This window comes from Serinus canaria, chromosome 1 (genome assembly GCF_022539315.1).
Source record: "Serinus canaria isolate serCan28SL12 chromosome 1, serCan2020, whole genome shotgun sequence".
Taxonomy (NCBI): Eukaryota; Metazoa; Chordata; class Aves; order Passeriformes; family Fringillidae; genus Serinus; species Serinus canaria.
The window spans coordinates 28,263,647-28,283,823 of record NC_066313.1 but is presented as its reverse complement, the minus strand read 5'-3'; the positions used below and the strand labels follow the sequence as shown (position 1 = coordinate 28,283,823).

The 20,177-nt window shown below is 42.9% G+C and overlaps 2 protein-coding genes across 4 annotated transcripts in view; both read left to right on the top strand.

Annotated features, from left to right (window-relative positions):
- Positions 1-6,096, top strand: part of TULP3 (TUB like protein 3) — a 32,420-nt gene extending 26,324 nt beyond the window's left edge. Inside the window, exons 9-11 of the mRNA XM_050974924.1 lie at positions 1,264-1,362; positions 3,264-3,435; positions 3,979-6,096. Of these exons, the coding sequence (XP_050830881.1) occupies positions 1,264-1,362; positions 3,264-3,435; positions 3,979-4,112 (405 nt within the window). The 3' untranslated portion in view covers positions 4,113-6,096. The remainder of the gene's footprint in view (positions 1-1,263; positions 1,363-3,263; positions 3,436-3,978) is intronic.
- Positions 6,097-9,741: 3,645 nt separating this feature from the next.
- TEAD4 (TEA domain transcription factor 4) overlaps positions 9,742-20,177 on the top strand; it is a 50,891-nt gene continuing 40,455 nt past the window's right edge. Inside the window, exons 1-3 of one of the 3 annotated variants that reach the window (XM_018908292.3) lie at positions 9,742-9,762; positions 10,106-10,184; positions 18,210-18,264. Coding sequence is in view for 1 of the 3 variants with exons in the window: in XM_050978134.1 (XP_050834091.1) it covers positions 14,086-14,101 (16 nt within the window). In the remaining 2 variants the exon portion in view is untranslated. Of the gene's footprint in view, positions 9,763-10,105; positions 10,185-14,052; positions 14,102-18,209; positions 18,265-20,177 lie in introns of those variants that run through there. The other 2 variants (XM_030235011.2, XM_050978134.1) reach the window with 2 other exon arrangements.

Here is a 20,177-nt window from a genome sequence, read left to right as displayed (position 1 = left end):
GTTCTCTATGAAACAATTGCTGTGAAGTGTAAGAATTTTTATTTTTCTCACAGGTGTTTTTACTTTCCTTACAGAAGCTTAAAGATGCATTAGCCTATTGGAGCAGTGTCTTGATTTTTTGCTTTTGCTCTTCATCTTAATGGCACTTGGGAAGAAATTGATGTGATAATTCCAGTACTAGGCTGTTTACAGAAGTATTACTAGATATTTTCTTTGTATATAGTATTCTTCGGTTTCCTACCTAGCTGGACATAGCAAGGTGTTAGAATGAGCACAGACAGTTAATATAAAGTCAGCTTTTCAGAATTCTGAACTCTTATATAAGAGTTTGTAAAGTTTAAATATGAATAAAATCAGTACCCTCATTCTTATACATGCCCCTAGACTTTTTGAAGTGACGTAATAGAGGTTGCAGCTCCAAAGACCTTTGTCTGTATCTGCAAAATGCATTAATGTGTTAGGAGAAGCTGTATCACTTCTGCCAATCAATTCAGTACTTCTAAAAGATTCTAGCTTTTAATTGGTCTTTGAGAATTTTAAAGGTTATCATGGATATTGTTACAGAACACTTTAAATGGACCCTTGGATTTTGGCTGATACTGTTAAATGAATGGTTTGAGAACACAGGACTTTTTTCCTTTGCTTTTTGTACTCAATCCACTTGGAGCAGTCTCCTTCAGTACTCTGGAAAAATCTTCTTAAGATTGAAGCTTGGATAGTTGCTGAATACTTCCCTTCCTGGGTTTGTTTATAAACGATTATAAAACACTATGATTTGAGAGAAAATTGTAGGTGTGTTCTTAAACACAAATAACAGCACCTGAAGAAAAATATCATTCATTGTTCAGAAACGTTTTAGACTAACTGGTGATATACAGACAACACAGAGTCAAGTCAAAGATATTTTGCTGTCTGTCATAGTTAAGGCTTGTTCACTAGTAATATTTCAACACATTACTGCCTCAGGTGGAAAAAACTTATGCCTGGAAATTACACTTGTATAATTTTGTTGTAAATGTTTTAGTAGGTAAGAAATGCACTCCAAATTAGTTTATACTGTGCACTGTTCTCTAAATGAGAAAGGGAGAGAAAGCAGTTCTCAGTGATTAAACACAGTTGCAAATAGTAACTGCTGCCACAGTTGTCGCCAGCAAAATTCTAATAACTAGTACAAATGGTGATACAAGTTCAGTTTTGCTGTCTTTCCCTCTCTGAGGTGAAGTATCTTATTTACTGAAAATAATGGCTTTCCTTGTCTTTCAGGAAACTAATATCTTAGGATTTAAGGGTCCCAGAAAAATGTCTGTGATCATTCCAGGAATGAACATGAATCATAAGCGAATTCCAATCCGTCCACGAAATGTGAGTTATGAAGTTTGGTCATGTTTCAGATTGAAGGAAGAGGTTAAAACTTCCCTATACAGGGCTGGGTGTGGCTGACAATCAGGGCTTTTACAGGCCAGGGCTTTAACAAGTCTCCTGGAGAATAAATACAATGTTGCTTAAATGTATTGATTCTTGCCTTCTACCTAATCTGTAGCTTTCTGAATAGTATTTGTATCCTTACAGGTCCTTTGGGCGGCCTATTTATGATTTACTTCTCACTCCCTTGTTGCTTTTGCACCTACAAGCCACCCTCATGGTGAGGTCCTGTTGTGCTGAGGGCTGGATAAACCCTGGACACGCTTGCTTCTCCCCGGAGCTTGCATTCTTAGCCAGGATGTGGATTGTGACAGGCAATAGACAGATTAGGTACTGCTGGTGCAATAGTAAGGGAATAAATACATTTTTGATCAGATTGCTGATAGCTTTTTTTGTAGGAGCAGCAGAAAAGGAGGATTCTTGAAGGAGAAGGAGGGACAAGGAGAAGACGGAGTTTTGTTGTGACTATTTAGTGAGGATTTCTCATAGATATGAGAGGCATTAGAGCTAAAAGCTTACAGAACAGTATCTGAAGGTATATTAAGGTGTGTAATGAAAATTGTTAGGTTCCCTTAATGTGGGTTTTATGTTTGGTGAGAGAAGACCAAAAGGCAGAAAGAAGAGATACCAACCAAAAGGCATGGTCAATATTTTAAGCTAGAAAATGGTATTTGCAGCCATGTTGAGAGTAGATAGGAGTAGGACAAGAACGTGCTTCCTGAGGTCAGAGAAAAAGAGTTTTCAAGAATGGAAATAGAGAGTCATGAGAGCTCAGAAAAGAGATTTAATTGGATCTCTTTTGGAAGAGAATCTGAATCTGAATGGTCAGAAAAATTGTATCTCTGGAAGTGCTCATTTATTCATTGTCTTTCAGTTGGTGTTGCCAACTCTCCCATTAGTACAGTAATGGTTCCATGGGTCTGCCTTTAATTTTCTCACCTAAATCTAAATCCACTTAGTTGGTGCCAGTTCTCAGGGGTTTGTTTTGCATTTTTAAAAAGTAAATAAAGATAAAATTAAAAAGTAATTAAACCGAACAGGAAGTTTTATTTAGGTTATCCTCAAAAATCCACTATGGTATTTTGTATAATACTGAAGTATATACTATAGCCATATCAGTCAGACCTCCAGAACAGGTTGTTTTCTGAGCATGTTCTCCTATTAGTAACTTAAACTTGGACTCTTTTTCTTCAGTTTTAACATATATAGTTTTGATTTTATTTCTTGCAAAACTTTTAAAATTAAATCATATGTCATGTTTCACTACAACGTGAATCTCCTTGTAATCGTTTGTCAAATTTAATATACTGTTTTACTTCCTTTTTGTATCTTTTTGGTTTTATTTCTCTCTGATTTTCACACTGAGCATCACTCATTAGACCAAATAGGATGATATTTAACCTTACATTCTACTGCAGCCTTTGGACTTTGTACTGGAGCACCTCAGGGCCTGGCACTATGCAGTTAATTGTGGATTATTTTCTTTTATTTCGAAGTTTACAGTGTTAGAAATGGAAACTGGATGCAACAGCATCAGAGAAAAATTATCAGAAGGGATTCATGCCAGCAGGATGGCAATTATCTGTGGAATTTTCCTGTACACACATTTCCTTCCCTATCACTCTTTTTACTTTATTGGGTGAAAAGGAATGCTTGGACTGGGAATCTATGAAAGTGTCTTCCTGGTACTTGCAGAAAGTATTCAGTAGGACTGAGTTGAAGTGATATCAGTGTGTTTCATTAAAGAGGGAATAAAGTGACAGAGTGCATACACACGAGAGGTGGCACTCAGAAGCAGAGCCATTCCAAATCTGATAAAAATATTCCTTTCTTCTAAACAGGAGCATGAGGGTCTGCTGTCAAAATGGCAAAACAAAAATTTAGAGAACCTCATTGAATTGCACAACAAGGCTCCAGTCTGGAATGATGATACTCAATCCTATGTTTTGAACTTCCATGGGAGGGTCACTCAGGCCTCAGTGAAGAACTTCCAGATTGTCCATGACAATGACCGTAAGAGTCTGGTCTGGTGGAGAGTGTGTGGGACTTGCTTAGACAGGGAGAACCTAATTTATTTCATGAGGGTTGGGAGGAATAGGCCACCCTTCCTTGGGGAGGGAAACTGGGTAAAGAAAGCTAGTTCATGCTTACTGGGGACTTCTGAGCTGTCAGGAAAATTATATAAGGCCTCCTTTTTTCTGGGGTGGATGCAGACTCTGCTGTCCATAACTGCAGCAAAAGAGGGTGCAAATGAAAACTTCCTGAAGTGAAAGAAAAGGTCTAATACAGCACCTTCAGGCTAGCAAAATAATGGTTTGAGCTTTGGTTTGAGAAGAAAAATAATTTCTAGAATATCAGTCACTCTAGAGGACAGATTTCAAGGCCACTCTGGTGAGAAAGGATGGATACACCGACCACATATATTTGGGACTGGCAGATGTGGGGAGGGTTTGTGGTTGGATTTAGTTTCACCGCTTTTTTTTATTGTTGTGTTGGTTTTTTTTTCTTTTGCTTCACTGTGAAATTTGTTAATCTCTGAATGTCTTTTCTCCCCAGCTGACTACATCGTGATGCAGTTTGGTCGTGTAGCAGAAGATGTGTTCACTCTGGACTATAATTACCCTCTCTGTGCTCTTCAGGCTTTTGCTATTGGACTCTCCAGCTTTGACAGTAAATTGGTCTGTGAATGAGGGGCAACAGACATGAAACACAGAACTCACTCCCACCCCTACATCTTGTAAGAGTTGCAGGTGTAGCAATGAAGAGCATATTGGAAGGGAAATGGAGGACAGACTTCTGCAGGCTTACTAGAAAACCAATTCCAGCCTTCAGAGCATTGTGGGAGTTGACAGCAGACCACCTTGGGAGCAGCCTCTGTATGGACTGTGGAAGAGCAAGAAATCTAGGTGATGTTTCTGTCATTGGTGTTGATTCTGCTTTTAGAATCCTTATTTACAGATGCTGCATGAGAGTGGGCTAAGCCCAGTTATTGGAACTCCTTGCAGCTAGAATTAAAAACATAATGGCTAAATGTTCATTTACCTTGAAGCTTCCACAAAGCCTGGGAGATGAACTCGTAAAAAAAGAACAGCTGGAATTGGCTCTAATACAAGACTTTTACTCTGTGGAATGATTGTCTGCTAAGACTGATACTCCATTTCCCTTTTAGTATTCTAATTTCTCTCCATCCCTTGACAGTCTTTTTACCAAACTAAGAACAATCAAATCTCAAACACTCCCTTTTCAGTGGCTGATATTATATTCATTGCTACTTCTGTTACTTCCAACCATGTGAAAAATGAGGCTGTGAATGGATGATAAAATCTGGCTGAATGTGGCAGAAGATACTATTGTAACAATATACAGTACCACTTCTGAAAAGCAGTATTCGGATTGGTTGAATCTGTAAACTGATGAAAAATATTTTTAATTATGCCACTGTTTATGAAATTTGCTACATTTTAGGTATAAGTTTGTGACCAGTTTTTTTTTTAATGTGAGATTATCTCAAGGCATGACATATTAAAGTAGATTTTGTATAAATAATTTTAACCTGCCTATGAGAAGGAGTTACCTCAAAAAGAGATTACAGGTATTTTCAAAGGCATCAGTAAGTTTATTGTAATTGTACCACAAGGCTTTGCAATGTGTCCTTCCAATGTTCCATTTTTAATACTGGATGTACTGTATGGAGACTGTGTCACAGCATGGAACACTTGATTCATGTGGCCTTAACTCACCAGAGTGGATTACAGCACGGTGTGGCCTGGGGGCCTCAGTGCACACATCTTCTGTGTACTGAAGCACAGAACAATTACTGTCTTGCCTGCTTCTTGCCTATTACCCATATGCACAATAGTTTGGAGAAGTCTGTCCCTCTACTGAGACAAGAATTAGGTGTTCTCCAGCTTTGGATATTGTTCTTATCAGCAGACTAACTGTTTCAAGCTGCAAAGAGCAGATATATTGCTTTTGGTCTCTGGAGTCTTTGCAGCAGTAGATATCACTTGTGCTTTCAAATTATCAAAACTTTGTGAAGACGTTTTCTGATATTGCCAGAAAGAATACTGGTTATAATCACAAAGTAAATACTGTATTTAACTGTAAAATAATGAATTGAGGCTGAGAAGTCCAGCTCTTGTATCTTTCAGATGAGCATTTTTCAGTAGCTGCTGAGATATTTCCTTGAGATGATCTTATCAGAAAAGCAGTCTGTGAAGAGAACTTGAATGCTGATGGATCTGTTTTGTGCCTTCCTGCTCATCAGGCTGAGGATGAGACCTGGCAGTGCTTTCCAACTGTGCTCTTCTGAAGTCTTGGCTGATGGGTCTGCATTCCCTCTGCCCATCCAGGAAAGAAAGTCAGTTTGTGTACCTGTCTGATTATTTTTCTGACTAGGAATGTGTGAAAGAAATTGCCTTATGTTATTTTGGGGTGATCTGAAGGTAGGATGCTAATTTCTGATTCAAGATGATTTTCTGTGTGCCCAGAAAGCATCCTTTTACTTAATTAGCCCTGTCAGCAGTGACTCTTCAAGCTATTTCTTGACATCAAATGATCATGTCACGGCCCCTCAGTCCAAATTATGCAGACAGATGAACTGATTCAGTCATCTTTATCAGATACTGTTTTACATTAATTGTATTTATAACTTTTATATCTAAATGAAAATAAACTAATTTATATATTGAAATGTCTTTAATTCTAAATGATTGTTTTTATTTTGCTGTCACTTGTGGGTGTACTTTGTTCCTTCTCTGTGACTTATTACCTCAGTTTCTTTCTATTTCTTGAATATCATCTGTCTTCTTACTCTTTTCCTTTGTAATTCTCAGTTCCCACTCTTTGTGGTGTTGGATATTTTTCCCATACACTTGGAAATCTGGGAATAAATGTAAGGGTAGTCTCTCTAATACTTGTACCCCCTCCCTCCCCCAATATTATCAGATCCTACGCTATAGTTCTTGGCTTCTATTTGATTGTTTAAGCTGGTTCAATTTCTCTGCCCCATGTTTTTAATGTTTTTCCCAGCATCCAGCTAGGGCATTTGAGATGGTCCTTACTGCATTTTCCCACCTTCCATCTGAACCCATCCAATTGCTGAAGCACATTAATGTATGTTTTCTGAATCGGGTACTGAAGTCATACAAGGCTAGGAAGAACATCAAGTTAAGTGGTTATATTTTCCTATTTCCACTGAGAGATGTATGAACTTCAATAAGAGGAGATATGATGGATCTGATAATCAGAAACTGGCACGGCTCTCAACACACAAGCCCTATTCTTCAAGCACCTCTGTTTTTTCTGCTATTTTTATCTGAGCCAAATTAGTCTTAGAGGGGAGAGAAAATTAAGCGGGAAACATGACTGGGCATTTGTTCTTAACACAGTAAAATTAGTTGCATACGTGCAAATGTAACATGCTAGAAATCCCAGTGAGATCTTAAAGAAGCATATTAAATTATTACATTAGAATCCTAAAGGCAAGCCTAGCAGGTGGATATGGCTCTTAGGCTGCTATAGACTCTTGGGCTTACAAACATATAAGACAGTGAGTGATTTCTTGTGCTTTTAGGGCTGATTCTCACTCTCATTGAAGTTTTGCTGCTGAATTTGGTAGCAATAGGACAGGAGGTTTGATGCTGTTAGCATAATTATTATACCTATACTAATAATTAATTAATGTGCTCCTCCACTTGCTGGGATTAACAGCTCTGTAAATCTTCTGGGTGACATTGAATTAGGTTTCCTGTTCCTGATACAGAAGACAAGAAAAACCCTTCCCTATGATTTACAAGTTGAGTTAAGAGTTTATGTGTAGTCCTGTGACACAGAGCTATGCACAGATTCTTTCTTTCGCAGAGTCAGGAATCTCATCTTCACTACAGGATCAAACTGTTGTACCCACTGCAGTTTGGAACTAGTTCAGAATTAAGCAAGTCCTTTAAGTATTCCTAGGGCTGAGAAATTTGGCCCAGCATACAGCTATGAAAAAGAGTAGAAAAGCAATGCTGATGTGTAAGGGCTCCCTTACTAACATGGAAAACAGCTGGCCCCCACTGTGAGATGGCAACAACTGAAAGCCCTGCCAGAAAGAAGGCAGAGATCCTGTACCAGTGTTAACTCTTATCTTTTGAACTATACACTCTATAGCTTCTGTTTTCTCATTGCATCCTTTAAGGTGTTCTATATAGAATTATTATGTCCTCCCTGGAAGCTGGAGGTCACTTCTTCTATTCCAAAATGGGAGAAAGATCCAGAAGCAAACTAACTTCACCAACATGCTTTAAGGTAAAGGCTATGGTAATCATTACACATGGTAATTTATCTTTTAATTTAGAACATTCAATTTCATGTTCAATTTATGTATTCGTAAATGGGTGAATATATTCCAGAGGCTGAAACTTTTGATCATTTGATCATTAAGCCCTTTGTTAGTATAGGGAAAGTAATACTAATTTACTGGGGGGGGGGGGAAGGGCTTTGTTTTAAAAACTGCATAAGAAAATCATTCTGATAGAGTACAAATAAGGTTGGGGAATTAATCTGATAAGTTTGCCCAACTCTCTCAGCTTTCTGTTCTAAGCAGAATCATTTGGCTCTGCATTACCTCTAGTAAAAAAACCCAAACAACCCACCACTAAAAAACCTCCTGAGTGAATTTCCATCTGCAACTGACTGAAGTCCCGCAAACAATTTGTGTGATGATTCACAGGAAGGAATAGGTTTCAATTCCTTCTCTTTGAGCTGTGTTGGTTTGGCAAGGAAATAGGAGCAAAACAATGTTAGTCACATAATTATGAGACCTGGCCTAGAATTCCCACTGAATATATGTGAATTACCTTTCATATACATAGTGGTTTTTTAAAATACAGCTTAATAGAAAATATATTATAGCTTTAAAAATATATCTTAATAGAAACAGTGACTAAATTAATCAATTACAAGGCTTTATATAAAAAAACAACAAAACATACACCCCCAAAATCGTTTCACTGAATATTGTGGCATCATCTTATTTATATTGTATATACTCTCCATTTCTACAGTTGTATCAGAAAACCTTATTTTTATGAAATTGATGGGGTTTGCCATCTGGTTTCTGAGGCCTTGGGACACATTTAGGACCTGTTTCCAGGTCTCTGCAATTTTCACTGCAATTTGAAAGAGTTAGTAACTTTTTTAGCTTTGGGTTCTTACAAAAAACCTCAGTTTCTTTGATATACTGAAGTTTTCAAGAAAGCCGACGATGTTATAACTCTTCACAGGTACCTCCAGCCACCTGTGGCAAAATCACCTGCCGGAGCCATGGAAAAGTTTGGTTTGCTGAGGCAGCTGCATTCCCCGAGCTGCTGCTAGGATGTAGCTACATTTACTAAACTTGCTGGTTTCCTACTGCTTTTGTTTTGGGGATGTGGCTTTTCAACCCTCGTGCGTTTCTCAAGTCTCGTATCAGTATTTCCTAGCGCAGCACACTGTCATTCCTGTACGAATAGGTAGGAAAGGAGCAGCTCCGACGTGCGACTGAGAAAAGCCACGGGGAGACACCGCTTTGCGGGTTGGGCTGGGCTGCCGTGTGGGGCTGGGGCTGTTTTATCCGCAGTGGCTCCGCGGTGCTGGGTGGCAATCACGGCCGGCCTCTGAGGGGCTCGGCAGCCGCCGGGCCGCGCCTGGCGCGCACGGGGGAGCCCGGGAGCCTCGTCCCTGCCCGGGCGGCGCGGGGCTGTCCCCGAGGCCGGGGCGCCCTCACGGGCGCTTGGCCCATCGCCCCAGGGAAAGCACCAGGCAAGCGCCGGCGTTCCCGGGGATCCGAGGCCGGCCCGTCCGGGCCGCGCACTCTAAGTTCTCCCGCGCCGGGCGCCGTGCCTGCTCTCGATTCCTGGAGGCGGCGGCGTCCCACCCGCTCCCGGCGCTGCCGAGCCGTCCCCTTCCCCTGCTCCCGGCCGCCCGCCCGGAGTTTCCTTCCCCCGCCCCCGCGAGCCCCTCTTCCGGCCATTGCCCGCGTTCCCTCCGCCCCGGTCACACACGGCCCCGGCCGAGGAGCGCCCGGCCCCGCTGGGTTTTGTTCCCAACTCCGCCTCGGCCCTTCTGCCGCTGCCCCCCGCCCCCCGCCAGTCCCCTCCCAGCCCCGTCCCAGCCCCTGCCTTAACCGGCAGTCCCTCCCTCCCTCGGCCGCCTTCATTTCATACCAACTCTCATTCCTCGCATTCCTCACTTCCTCCTTTCAAACTCCAGGGGAAATAAAAACCCTCCCTTTTCCTCCCAAACTCCTGCCCGGCCGCCCCCCCGCCCCGCCGCCGCCCGGGCTCGCCGTCCCGCCGGCCGCGCCGCGCTCCTCAGGTGAGTGTGCGCTTTGTGCCTCCGCTCCCGCCGGCCCGGCTGCCCCCCCGCTCCCATTCCATCCCATTCCATCCCCTCCCGGCCACCCGCCCGGCCCGGCATTGTTCGCCTCTCCCCGCCGCCGCGGGACCGGCAAGGGGGAGCCCCGCGGGCCCACCCCGGAGCCGCTCCTCGCCAACTTTTTTTCTGTGCGACTTGGCGGCGGCGACGATGCTGAGCGGGAGGTTGACCCGCCAGCTCCCCCGTCCCAGCCCCCGCTCCCACCCCTGCGGGCTCGGAGGTGGGGATCGGGCGGGAGCGAGGGGCAGGCGCGCAGTAACAGCGCTCGGTGCTCTCTTGGCAGAAAGTCCTGGAGCTGAAGGAGGATTTGAAGCCGGTCCCAGCTGCCCCTGCGGAACAGCAGCCGCTCTTGCCTCGCTCAGGTCGGGACACGCTGTTCCACGATGGCTTTGGCGCGGGTGCCTGCGGGAGACGGGCTGGAAGGGAGGGTGCAGAGCCGCTCGTGTGCGACAGGCGAGGTACAGGCGTACAAAGGAAGCGATGGGAACATCCTCAATGGAGCCTCCGGCGGCTTCCCCCGCCGGGAAGGGGCTCCCGGCGCTGCCACTTCGGGAACTGGGCCGCTGAAAACTGCAGCGCTGATGGGGAGGGGGGGGGAAAAAGCGGTTTCTGTATGGTTCGTAGAAATGCGCTTGGGGAGGGTGGAAAGGACGAGCAGTACTTAAAGTAGTAAATTTTAAAGTAAATTAGGGAGGATGATTTTGGGGGGAAAAATAGAACAAAAAAAAATCATAAGAAAGCCTATCTGTGAGAAGGTACGTAGGTTGTTGTAGGGCATTTACCAAATGATGAGGGAATGCTTTCCCGGTTCAGTTATTCTGAAGTTAGAGTTGAGTTTTGGTGGCATGCCACAGGAAAGGATTAAAGAAACCCCAAACAAACCGAGCGCACAAAAAAAAAAAAAAAAACCCAAAAAAAAAACCCAACCAAACAAAAAGCTTTCCGGAGTAATCTTTTGTCTTGTGCAGATAATTCCGTTTAAACAGTTTCTTGCATGGGATGCTAAGGATGAGGCTTTTTTTGCAGAAGAGGGAAGAAGTGTAACTCCACATGTTTTATGGACTTCTGTAAAGTATTTTATATTGAACGATCACATATGTTAAATAAAAACCCTAACAAAAACAAACAAAAACTCAGAACTAACCACAACTAATTACCAACTTTGTTTTTGTTTAACCTGGAGTTACACTCGTTACTTTCTAACCTTAAGAGTTGGGTTCTGCGACTCCTCTACAAATAAGCGATGCAAAATACTTTTCAAGTGTAGGGGGCTGAACAGGGGAAAAGGAGATTTAGGGATTGGATTTATTTTTCGCTTTTCCTGTTACTGGGGACAGGTCGGCTTGGCCAGGACCTGATGGCGGTGTCTGTGTCCAGAATGAGCAGAGCATTGGTTCACCTGTCTGTCCATCTGTCTGGGCAGATGTGAGAGGTTTTATTGTTCTCCCGCAGATGGAAGTGGGCAGCAGGACAGGGCAGAGAGTAACGGAGAGGAGCGAGAGGAGCAGAGCAAGAGGAAAGCAGAGTGGGTACACAGCAAGTGCTGGGGCTGGGCTGAGGCTGCTCTACACTCACCTGTGCAATTAAAGCCTTTGGGTTTCGATAGCTTGTTCTCGTGACAGAGAAGAGCCTGGGATCGTCCTGTAGTGAATACAGACGGACTGCTGGATGCTAAGGGACTCTGGTTTTCTCTGGAATTCGGGCTGGCAGAGTGAAGGGCAGCCAGTCACCTTCTCAGGCTTTTTTGCAGTGGGTGCAGTCACCTTTTCAGGCTTTCCTAAATCCCAGTGGGAATGGCTCTCTCAAACTTAAGCATGCAACAGTTTTATCAGTCTCTAAACCGGGCTATCTCTCATTGTTTGTGTCCTCTTGGAGGTGATCCTGGAAGCAAATAAATGTGTGTGAGAACGGTTACCAGGAATTTCTCCACTCTCTTGGATCCTGCCACTATTTTTGATTTTTAAATTAATGCTACCAATGGTTTCAAAGTATTTTAGGCTGTTATTGTGATAAGCATTTCAATGTTGCTGTATTAAAGAACATCTGTGGGAAAATGGTATGAAAATAGTTCTGCCAAGCTTTAAAGAGAAAAAGGGCTTCGTGTCACAGTATCTTGTCTGTGCCTCACATAAAATCACAGTTCCTGTTGGTTTTCTTACTCAGGTACTAGTTTCATAGAATTCAAGCAGAGTAAGTAGAGTTTTGAGAGGGTTGCTGAAAAGTACTGTTTCCAAGAGTTACAGCTTTCAGCTCTGTTTGCATGCTCATTCACAGCTTTCCTTCCTTGGTATTACGGTCCCTTTCTGTATCTCCCAGCTCTTGGTTCCATCCCAGTGTAAGCCAAGGGGTGGGTCCACAAAGGGTTCAGCTGGCACTGCTGTGGACGTGTCCCCAGAGCCTCAAAGTGCCCATTTCCTTACTTGTCACATCTCTGTGCTTTGTCACTGGCAGGGGCACTGGCACTGCTGTCCACTGCCCGGGACTGATCCAGAGGAAAAGTAACGCTCTTAGCAAGTTTTATCACTTTTAGCAAGTTGGTTTTCTGCCACATCTGTTCTTTCTCCAGTCAAGTTAATTATATGGTCATGTGCTGGTGTGTCTGGAAAAGGGGGTGCAGTGACTAGGAAGGGAAGGGTGGGAGAAGAATGGGGACATTTTCTTAACAACGTTTCCTTGGACCATGTTTACAGTCGCTCCTGTGAGAGCAAAACTATTTGCTGTTTTATCTGATGACTGAATCTTAAAAATGTAAAATTCAGTATTATTTTTTTTTTTAAGATCTATTACATTTTCCCCATAGTTCATGTTTGTCTTTTGTTCATTTGTTAGCTTTGGGGTTTGGTTTGGTTCTTCCCTCCCACTCCCCCATGGCATATAAAAGTTTTCTGGGGCAAGTTTTTCATCACCCAATGTACATCAGAAAAGTTTTCTTACTCTACTGCAGCAGTTTTTGCCTTGGTGTGTATTTCTCTGAAATGATTGATTATTATTTCTCTCTGCATTTGCATCTTCTAAGTTCCTACCACCTACTATTGAGGGTATAATAATAATATTTTTCAATTTTCTAGGTCTAATTATCTGGGGTGCTTTATACTCTTTATTCAGTTTATCTGTGTTTCTTTGTCAGAATGAGATCCAATATTCCACGAGTTGGGGTGATTCATCTCTCTTCCTTGCCTGAAGTGATATCTGAGCCCAGGCAGATTAAAATCACATTGGTCATTTTGCAGAAGCATTTGCTTTGCAGACAACTCTCTCATTTGTTCACCATTCTCACTGTTGCTTGTCTTTAGCTCCTGCTTCTTCTAGCAGGGCTTTTTCCTTGATTTTATCTCTGGGTTTTCTTTGCCTTACTTTTCCCACATAGTTCTATTTGTCTCCCTTGCTTCTTTTGTTTTCTTTTTTACACTAACATCCTTTAAATTGTTTCTACCCACTGGTGCTTGTAAACTTCATTCTGTATCACCCTCAAAGTTCATTAACAGTACTTTGAGTCAGTCTTAGATCTTTAAGATGTCAAAGACAACTGGACTAGCAAAGATCCCTGCAGCAACCCAGTAAATGCCTTCTGTATCTGTTGGTTCTGTTTGTATCTCATATATAATATATATCATTATGCATAGTTTTGAAGCCATTAGTTAATTTTCTAATAATACAATCAGCGCTCTCCAAAGCCAATCTGAAGTAATTTTTAGTTGTGATTTCTGTAGAGAGTAGCAAATGCTATTTTAAATCTAAACTTATTTTGTTGGTCACTATGTTCTTTTCATTCTTTACCTTCACAGCATTTCTATCTTCCTTTGAGGAGCAGTCAGGTTTATTAGGATTTACAGGAACGGATGTTCATATATTTGCAACTTCTGCCAACAACCATGCTAAATAAACGCCCGGCATGTTCCTTTGTAGAGCCTTGTAAAAAAAGCCATGAGTCGGCATGCATGGAGCTCGTTACAAGATCTGAGACTAGATCATTAGAAAGAGTTTTTTAGGGGTAGGTGGTGGTGTTTTGAGTTCTTGGGGCTTTTTGGGGATGGGGGGAGGGTTTGGTAGGTTTTTGGTTTTTATTGTTCCTGCCCCTTGGGTCCTCCTTTTTCTGGAGATGATGCAGTCGCTCCCCTTTGTTTTTAACACCGTATGAATTAGATGTTTTCCTGCTAGGGAGGGGCAGGTTTTCCAGTTCCTGGTGCTACTGGCTGAGTCACTGGCTCTTGTTTTTCTGTTCTCTTGTAGGTTTATAATTACCTTGTTCTTACCTTCGTTAGAATGCGATTGCCGAAGGGTAGGTGTTTTACCCTCCTGTATTTTGGGACATGAGTGCCAGTGGCTTTCAGAGCCTGGGTGCAAGCCTTGGGAACATCTGCTTTGCTATTGCCAAAGAGAAAACAAATCAGTGTAGCCCTAAAAGTGCCTCCCTTCCAACAGCGTGGTAACCATTAATGATAGATGTCCAGGCAAAGTGTAATCTCTTGTAGCCTGGACTGCTTGAACTAAGGGGGAAATGTCAAGAGAACGTGGAGCAGGTGTAAACTGAAATGGAAAGGGAGGATTCATTAATGTGTCCTAAGTTCATTTTACTTGATCATTCATCTCCATAAGCTCCTTGAAATAAAGCTCATTTGTACCAGACTAGCAGGATTTAGGCAGATCTTTTGGGTTGAAAATCTTGTCAGATTAGGGGGGAAAAAAGGCATAAAAGAGAGGTTTGTTTAAGAAGATTATATCCAAGCACACTCACTGCTCTTTAAATTATCTTTATGAAAATAAAATAATAAAATAATATTTATTTCTCTGCCTTCACTTGTTTGTGAAGGATCTATGTGATCAGAGGAAAATAACTGCAGGTAGAACATGTAAATCTCTGCTTTTGTCCATTTAGTGATGGATACTTCTGAAAAACAGAGTAGCAGCATCTTTTTCCACTGCTTTAGGTCGCAGGTTTTATTTGTAAGAACATGCTTTAAAAACTGGAGCACAGTTTGTGGTTGGCTGTGTCCCTTTAAGAATCTAGTTTTGCTTGGCTAGCTGCCCTTGTTCTCCTGTAGATTAATCCAGCAGAAGGTATATAACCTGTTGACCTTCCTGACAAGAAGGGTCTGGAAGGGCAAAGAGATAAATCAGAAGGTTCATACTTTCCTGTAATATCTGGGGACAAGTTTGTTTTTCAGTTTTTGACATTTTTTTTTTTTTTTTTTTTTTTTTTTTTAAACCGATTCCTGCTTGAGGTTTGGGGTTGTAATTACAGATTCTCATGATTTTAATTTGCTTTCTGTGAAATCATTCTGTGTTCAGCAGGTTGGAGATGATGGCATGTTTATGCCACATTTAGAGAGAGGAAAGAGTTCTGGACTCAAAATTACACTGGTCTGAGCTAAGGGTGGCTTTAATTTCTCATGTGTCAAACTGGTAGGAGCACTGGAATCTGGCAGAAAGGTCTGGTGTGTGTTTGCTAGGAAATTTCACATTGTTTTACAGAAACATTGGCTTTCTTCAGTGTCAGCCTTAAGAACTGAATGTGTAAGCAGTGAATGTTGACCTGCTGCATGATGCAGATGGAGTGTGTACCCCAAAACCAAGCTGGGGTGGTATCTGGATACCCCATGGGTAGGCTTCATTCATTTGATGCTGGGGCTTCATCGTGGCTGTTCTTTGCTTAGGCATTGCCTTATGACAAGCATCAAACCCCTTTGAGCTCATGCCTGGCTACTACTAAAATCAAAGCACATGAGTAATTGGTTGACTGAAGGAGGGAAACTCAAAAGAGCACTGAGCATTGGTCCCACTTTATATACCTGTTCTGCCTGCTAGTGATTTGCATTTGTCTTGAGCCTTTAGTAGAGGGCTTAATCCTGACCAGACAGGTCATGCCCACAACACAGACCACCTGCAAGCACCACAGGAAGGGAAATTTGACTGCATTCATGGGTTGTCTGATCACTGTCTATTCTCTTGGAAGTCTCTTAGCCCAGGTTCAGCTATTTCTTCTCCTGGACGCTGACTACTGGTTTGGAGCGAAACATTTTCACTGCATTGGGTGAGATTTGCAAACATCTGTCTCTTGTCTGAGCTTATGTTCAGTTCTGCCATTAGTGTCCTGGGAGCTAGCTGTGTCACAGTTGTGAGGCTTTGCTGCAGCATCTGTCTTCGAGCCCTAGAGAAGAGATTGAAAGATGTCATGAGCAGGAGGCAGGATTAGGAAATAAGGATTTGATTTTGATATCATAAAGTGGGAATTATGAGTATCAGCTTATTGTTACTTGTCAGCAAACCCTTAAAATATGCTCTGTTTCCAGACATGAGCCCCTCTGAAGTTACCACTTGCGAGTGCAAATCACTTTCAAAGTTAACCTTTTCTTGCCTTGAAGTTCTTGTCTAGATTTTAACCTTATTCTGATTTTTCCACTGGGTAGTTTACTTACATCTTCATCCTCTATTTTTTTTCCAGAAGTAGAATGGGGCTTTTGAGCCCATTGGTGAGATTTCAGAACAAATGAGTTTCTGCAAGTTTAGGAGCAAGGTTTTTTTAGGTTGCCATTGAAGGTTCCCTATCCTTTAATAATTAGGTGAACAATACTCTTTGGGAAGATGCTCAGCTTGATTTATTTCTGTCTCTAGCTTGGTTTGGTCATTCCCAAGTCGTTTAGTCAGTCAATATCTACACTTGTCTGTACCTAAAGGGACAGTTACAATTTTCCTGTGTTAGCTGACGCTACCAATGCTTCTGTGAAGGGATGTGATTATTTAACTCCCTCCTGGTTCCTTGCTTTCTAACCAGCTCCAGGGAGAATGACTCCTGGGGACTGCTGCTGCTAGCACCAGGGTGACTAGCCATTTTCACCCTGCCACAACCTTCATCTCTTTGGGAAGCTGTGAAACACATGCCACATGTCTTGGAAAGTCAGGGAGAATGGGAGCTCTGGGAACAGTTCCCACATGGGAGATAACAGTGACTCCCCAGGAATTCCACTGTTCCTTTGAGAGCTGGGGCCAGCCCAATGCGTGGCTCAGTCCCAGCACAACCTGGCAGTGTCAATCTCTGCTGCCCTTGCTGGCTCATTTTTCTCTCCCAGCTGAGACATAAATCACCCAGTAGTCATTCTGTCAGTCCAGGCTGGTGGCCTCGGGATGTGGCCTGTATGTGGGAGCTGGGCAGGGGCTGCCCATTGCTCAGGATCGCCCCCCGAGCTGGCCATGCCTAGACTAGTGGGATCAGAGCTGGCCTTTGGGTTTTGTTGTTGGGTTGTGAGGTTTTTTCCTGTCCTCCTTAGGGCAGCAAGGCTCTGTGCTCTGTTTCCTTTATCTCATATGTAACTGATTGGATGGTGTGCAAGGCCACACACAGCCTTATCTCATCACATCCTGTTTGACTGCATTATCCAGGGCTGCACTGATGGAAGTTCTCCTCTCTCCTTGCTTTGATTTATATCACTCTGCTGGACACTACATCCTCTCTCTGTTTCAGCCAGAGCTGGCTACTGCAATAATTTAAGAGTTGTTTTGCTTTGCTCGGGAAGTCAGGTGCCTTTTGAACAGCAGCTGCTGCAGGCAGTTTCGGTGCAGCAAACAAACCCAGCTTGATTTTGTGTTAGGCAGTGTGACAAGCATTCAGCTGGAGCCCAGCCTCCTGTTGGATATGATCTCAGGCAAGCTGTGCTTGTTCCTTTGTAAACCAGTCTTACTCAGTGTTGAGACAGAGACAAAAATCTCACCGTGCAGCCTGTGGATGTAATGAGTTTATTACCTTGCCTAATACAGAGAGGCAAATCTCAGTTGTTCTTTCCTCCTTGCCTGGCACTGCTGCTTGCTAAGAGCTTTCACGACCTCTACAGCCAGTAACACTTACCTTAACTGGTTTTATTCATGGGATTATGCAGCATTACTCTGCTCTCCTGGCTGGATAGGGCTATTCACAGGGAATAGCCAGCATTACTCAGGATTGCAGGAGGCCTGAGGCAAAAAGTGAGATGACAGCCAGGCTCAGCCCCTGGCTAAGCTCTTATGGAGTGTTTGAGTGAAGCCCTCTCCAGAGGCCCAGTGACCCGCATCTCCCACCCATCTGCACTGTCTCCAGGTTGCTTTAATAATGGGAGTGCAGTTCCCAAGGAGCCGGAGGAACTGGTTGCTGTCTGGTATTGCAAAAGTGCTGTTACCTTCCTAGGAACAGTTCAGTGGTCTTGCTCCAGTTGCGTCTTAATTTTTTTCTGTAGACACCCTATAAAGATATCCATGATTTTTGTCCTCTTTTGTCTGTGAGCCTTCACCAATTTTATTTATCATTGAATACTTGCTTTCCCCACCTTTTCCCTTTCCAGTATGTTTTTCCTGCAGTCCTTGAGTTGCACCGTCTGGGAGCTACTCATCTACTGATTGCACTAATTTTTCTCTTTCAGAAGAACTAAGCTATTCTTGTAGTGTCCCATAGAATTTCCCAGTCTTCTTCCTCTGGTAAGTTTGACTGCTCTCTTCCATCTTGAATAATAAGTTTCTTAGTATTTTGGACTGTTCCTTCCTTAAACCCAAATTTCCTTGTATCACTACATTGTGTAAGTTCATTTGCTAGGTGTTCTAGATGGGAGTAAGTGCCTGGTTGCTCCTGTTTCCAGGTTTTCTTATTGTTATATATATATATAATAAACTTTATAGCCTGAGCAGCAGGATATCATCTGTTATGGCTGAACTGATTTAAATTTTTTTGGTAAAATTTCTGACTGCTGATCAGATATGAAAATGTTGTGGTTCGAATCCTCTGTAGCAGGAGAATTTGGCTCATGTTACACCAAGGTGGCGAATACGGGAATTGTCCGGGTTCGTTTGCATTTCAATGACACCCAGCAGTACCTGTAAGGTGAAGCAATCCCTGCCAGCACAGCCAGCAGTTCCAGGGGATGAGGCCGAGGGTGCAGGGATGTTCTGGCTAAAGCACAGCGACTTTCTCCGGGCACAGCAGCCAGCTCCGGAGCAGGAGTGGAACCGCCTGTGGGACTGCACAGGGCTGTGCTGGCAAATGCCCCTGCCTGGGAGGGGTGAGTGAATGAATGGGGACCCCTCTGCCTGCTGTGCTCTGCTCGATTCCAACAGGGAAAGGGGGTGGCCGTGGAGTGGGGGGAGTCTCTTGGACAGAGCAGCTCTAAGAAAACCGAACAACTGGAGACAGCTGGCTGCAATTTTTCAGATCCTCAGGAAAGTATGATTTTGTGTTGAGCAGCTGCCACAAACACTTAAGAGGGAGCTGTTACCAACAGTAATGACTGAGGGATTAATATTAGAAAGCAGATGTGTCAGACTGTGGAGTCTGTTTAAAGATGTGCTCCCTGTCAATAAGACCTTGCTGAAGGGCTCTTGGCAGCTGTCTAGCCCTGCAGGATCTCTGAATCTCAATGAGATACCACGTGTGAAAGGAAAGAGGGTTAGTGTTGAAATTATCAGAATTGGAACACTTCAGCCAAAGCTGCTGGAGCTGAAAGATTTTTGTGTTTTCTCCATGGTTTTGCTTTGTGAGTGACTCATTAAGAAATGACCATGGCAGAAAGAAAATCAGGGAGCATGAGTGAGTAAGAAACAGTATTTGGACAGAGGAAAACATTGGGAAGGAAGATACAGATACTGTGGTGAGGAGGTGGATGTGCTCTGAGGAGCCTTGTGTCTTTGAACCTGGGGGAGAGCCCATGACTGGACCCGACAAAGAAAGATAGTTAATCTAGTTAATCATCTCTCAGTAAAATAGAGTGAGATTGGGATCAAGAAAAACTGTAAGGTGCAATTGCAGAAGTACAGAAGGCAAGGAGTAGGGCATAAGTTCAGGCTAAAGGAATCCCAAGAGAGCAAACACCAAGCCCTGTGACCTCTGGCAAAACTTGCTATTGTGAATATGGGACAACATCCTCTGACTACTCTGTTCCTAAGAACTGTGCCTGGTGAGGAAATTCAGATGGGAAAGGAATTGTCAGAGCATGTCTGGGATGTCTGTTTAGTGCTTTCAGACTCAAATTACCTCCACAGCAGAAGAAAGCTTTGTGATTGCAAACTCTTGTGCAGGCAGAACTTAAAAAAAATTACCAAGTACTAAAATATTTAGCAATATTAGAACATTTAGTAATACAAATCAGCATTAAAGTTGCCAGGCTGTATGCATGTAATTACTAGTGAATGGAAGACAGAGGCAAATTAAAGCAGACTGAATGCTAACTGAAATATTTGTACTTTGTTAAAGAAGTTACTAATGAATATTATTGAAACTTTTCTTATAAATAAGACAGTCAACATCCTTGTGCTTCAGAAAAATCCTGTTTTTTACCTGATTGCTCCTTCAATGGGAAGCGATTCCACTGCCAGTTTTCCAGTTTTGCCATCCTAATAAA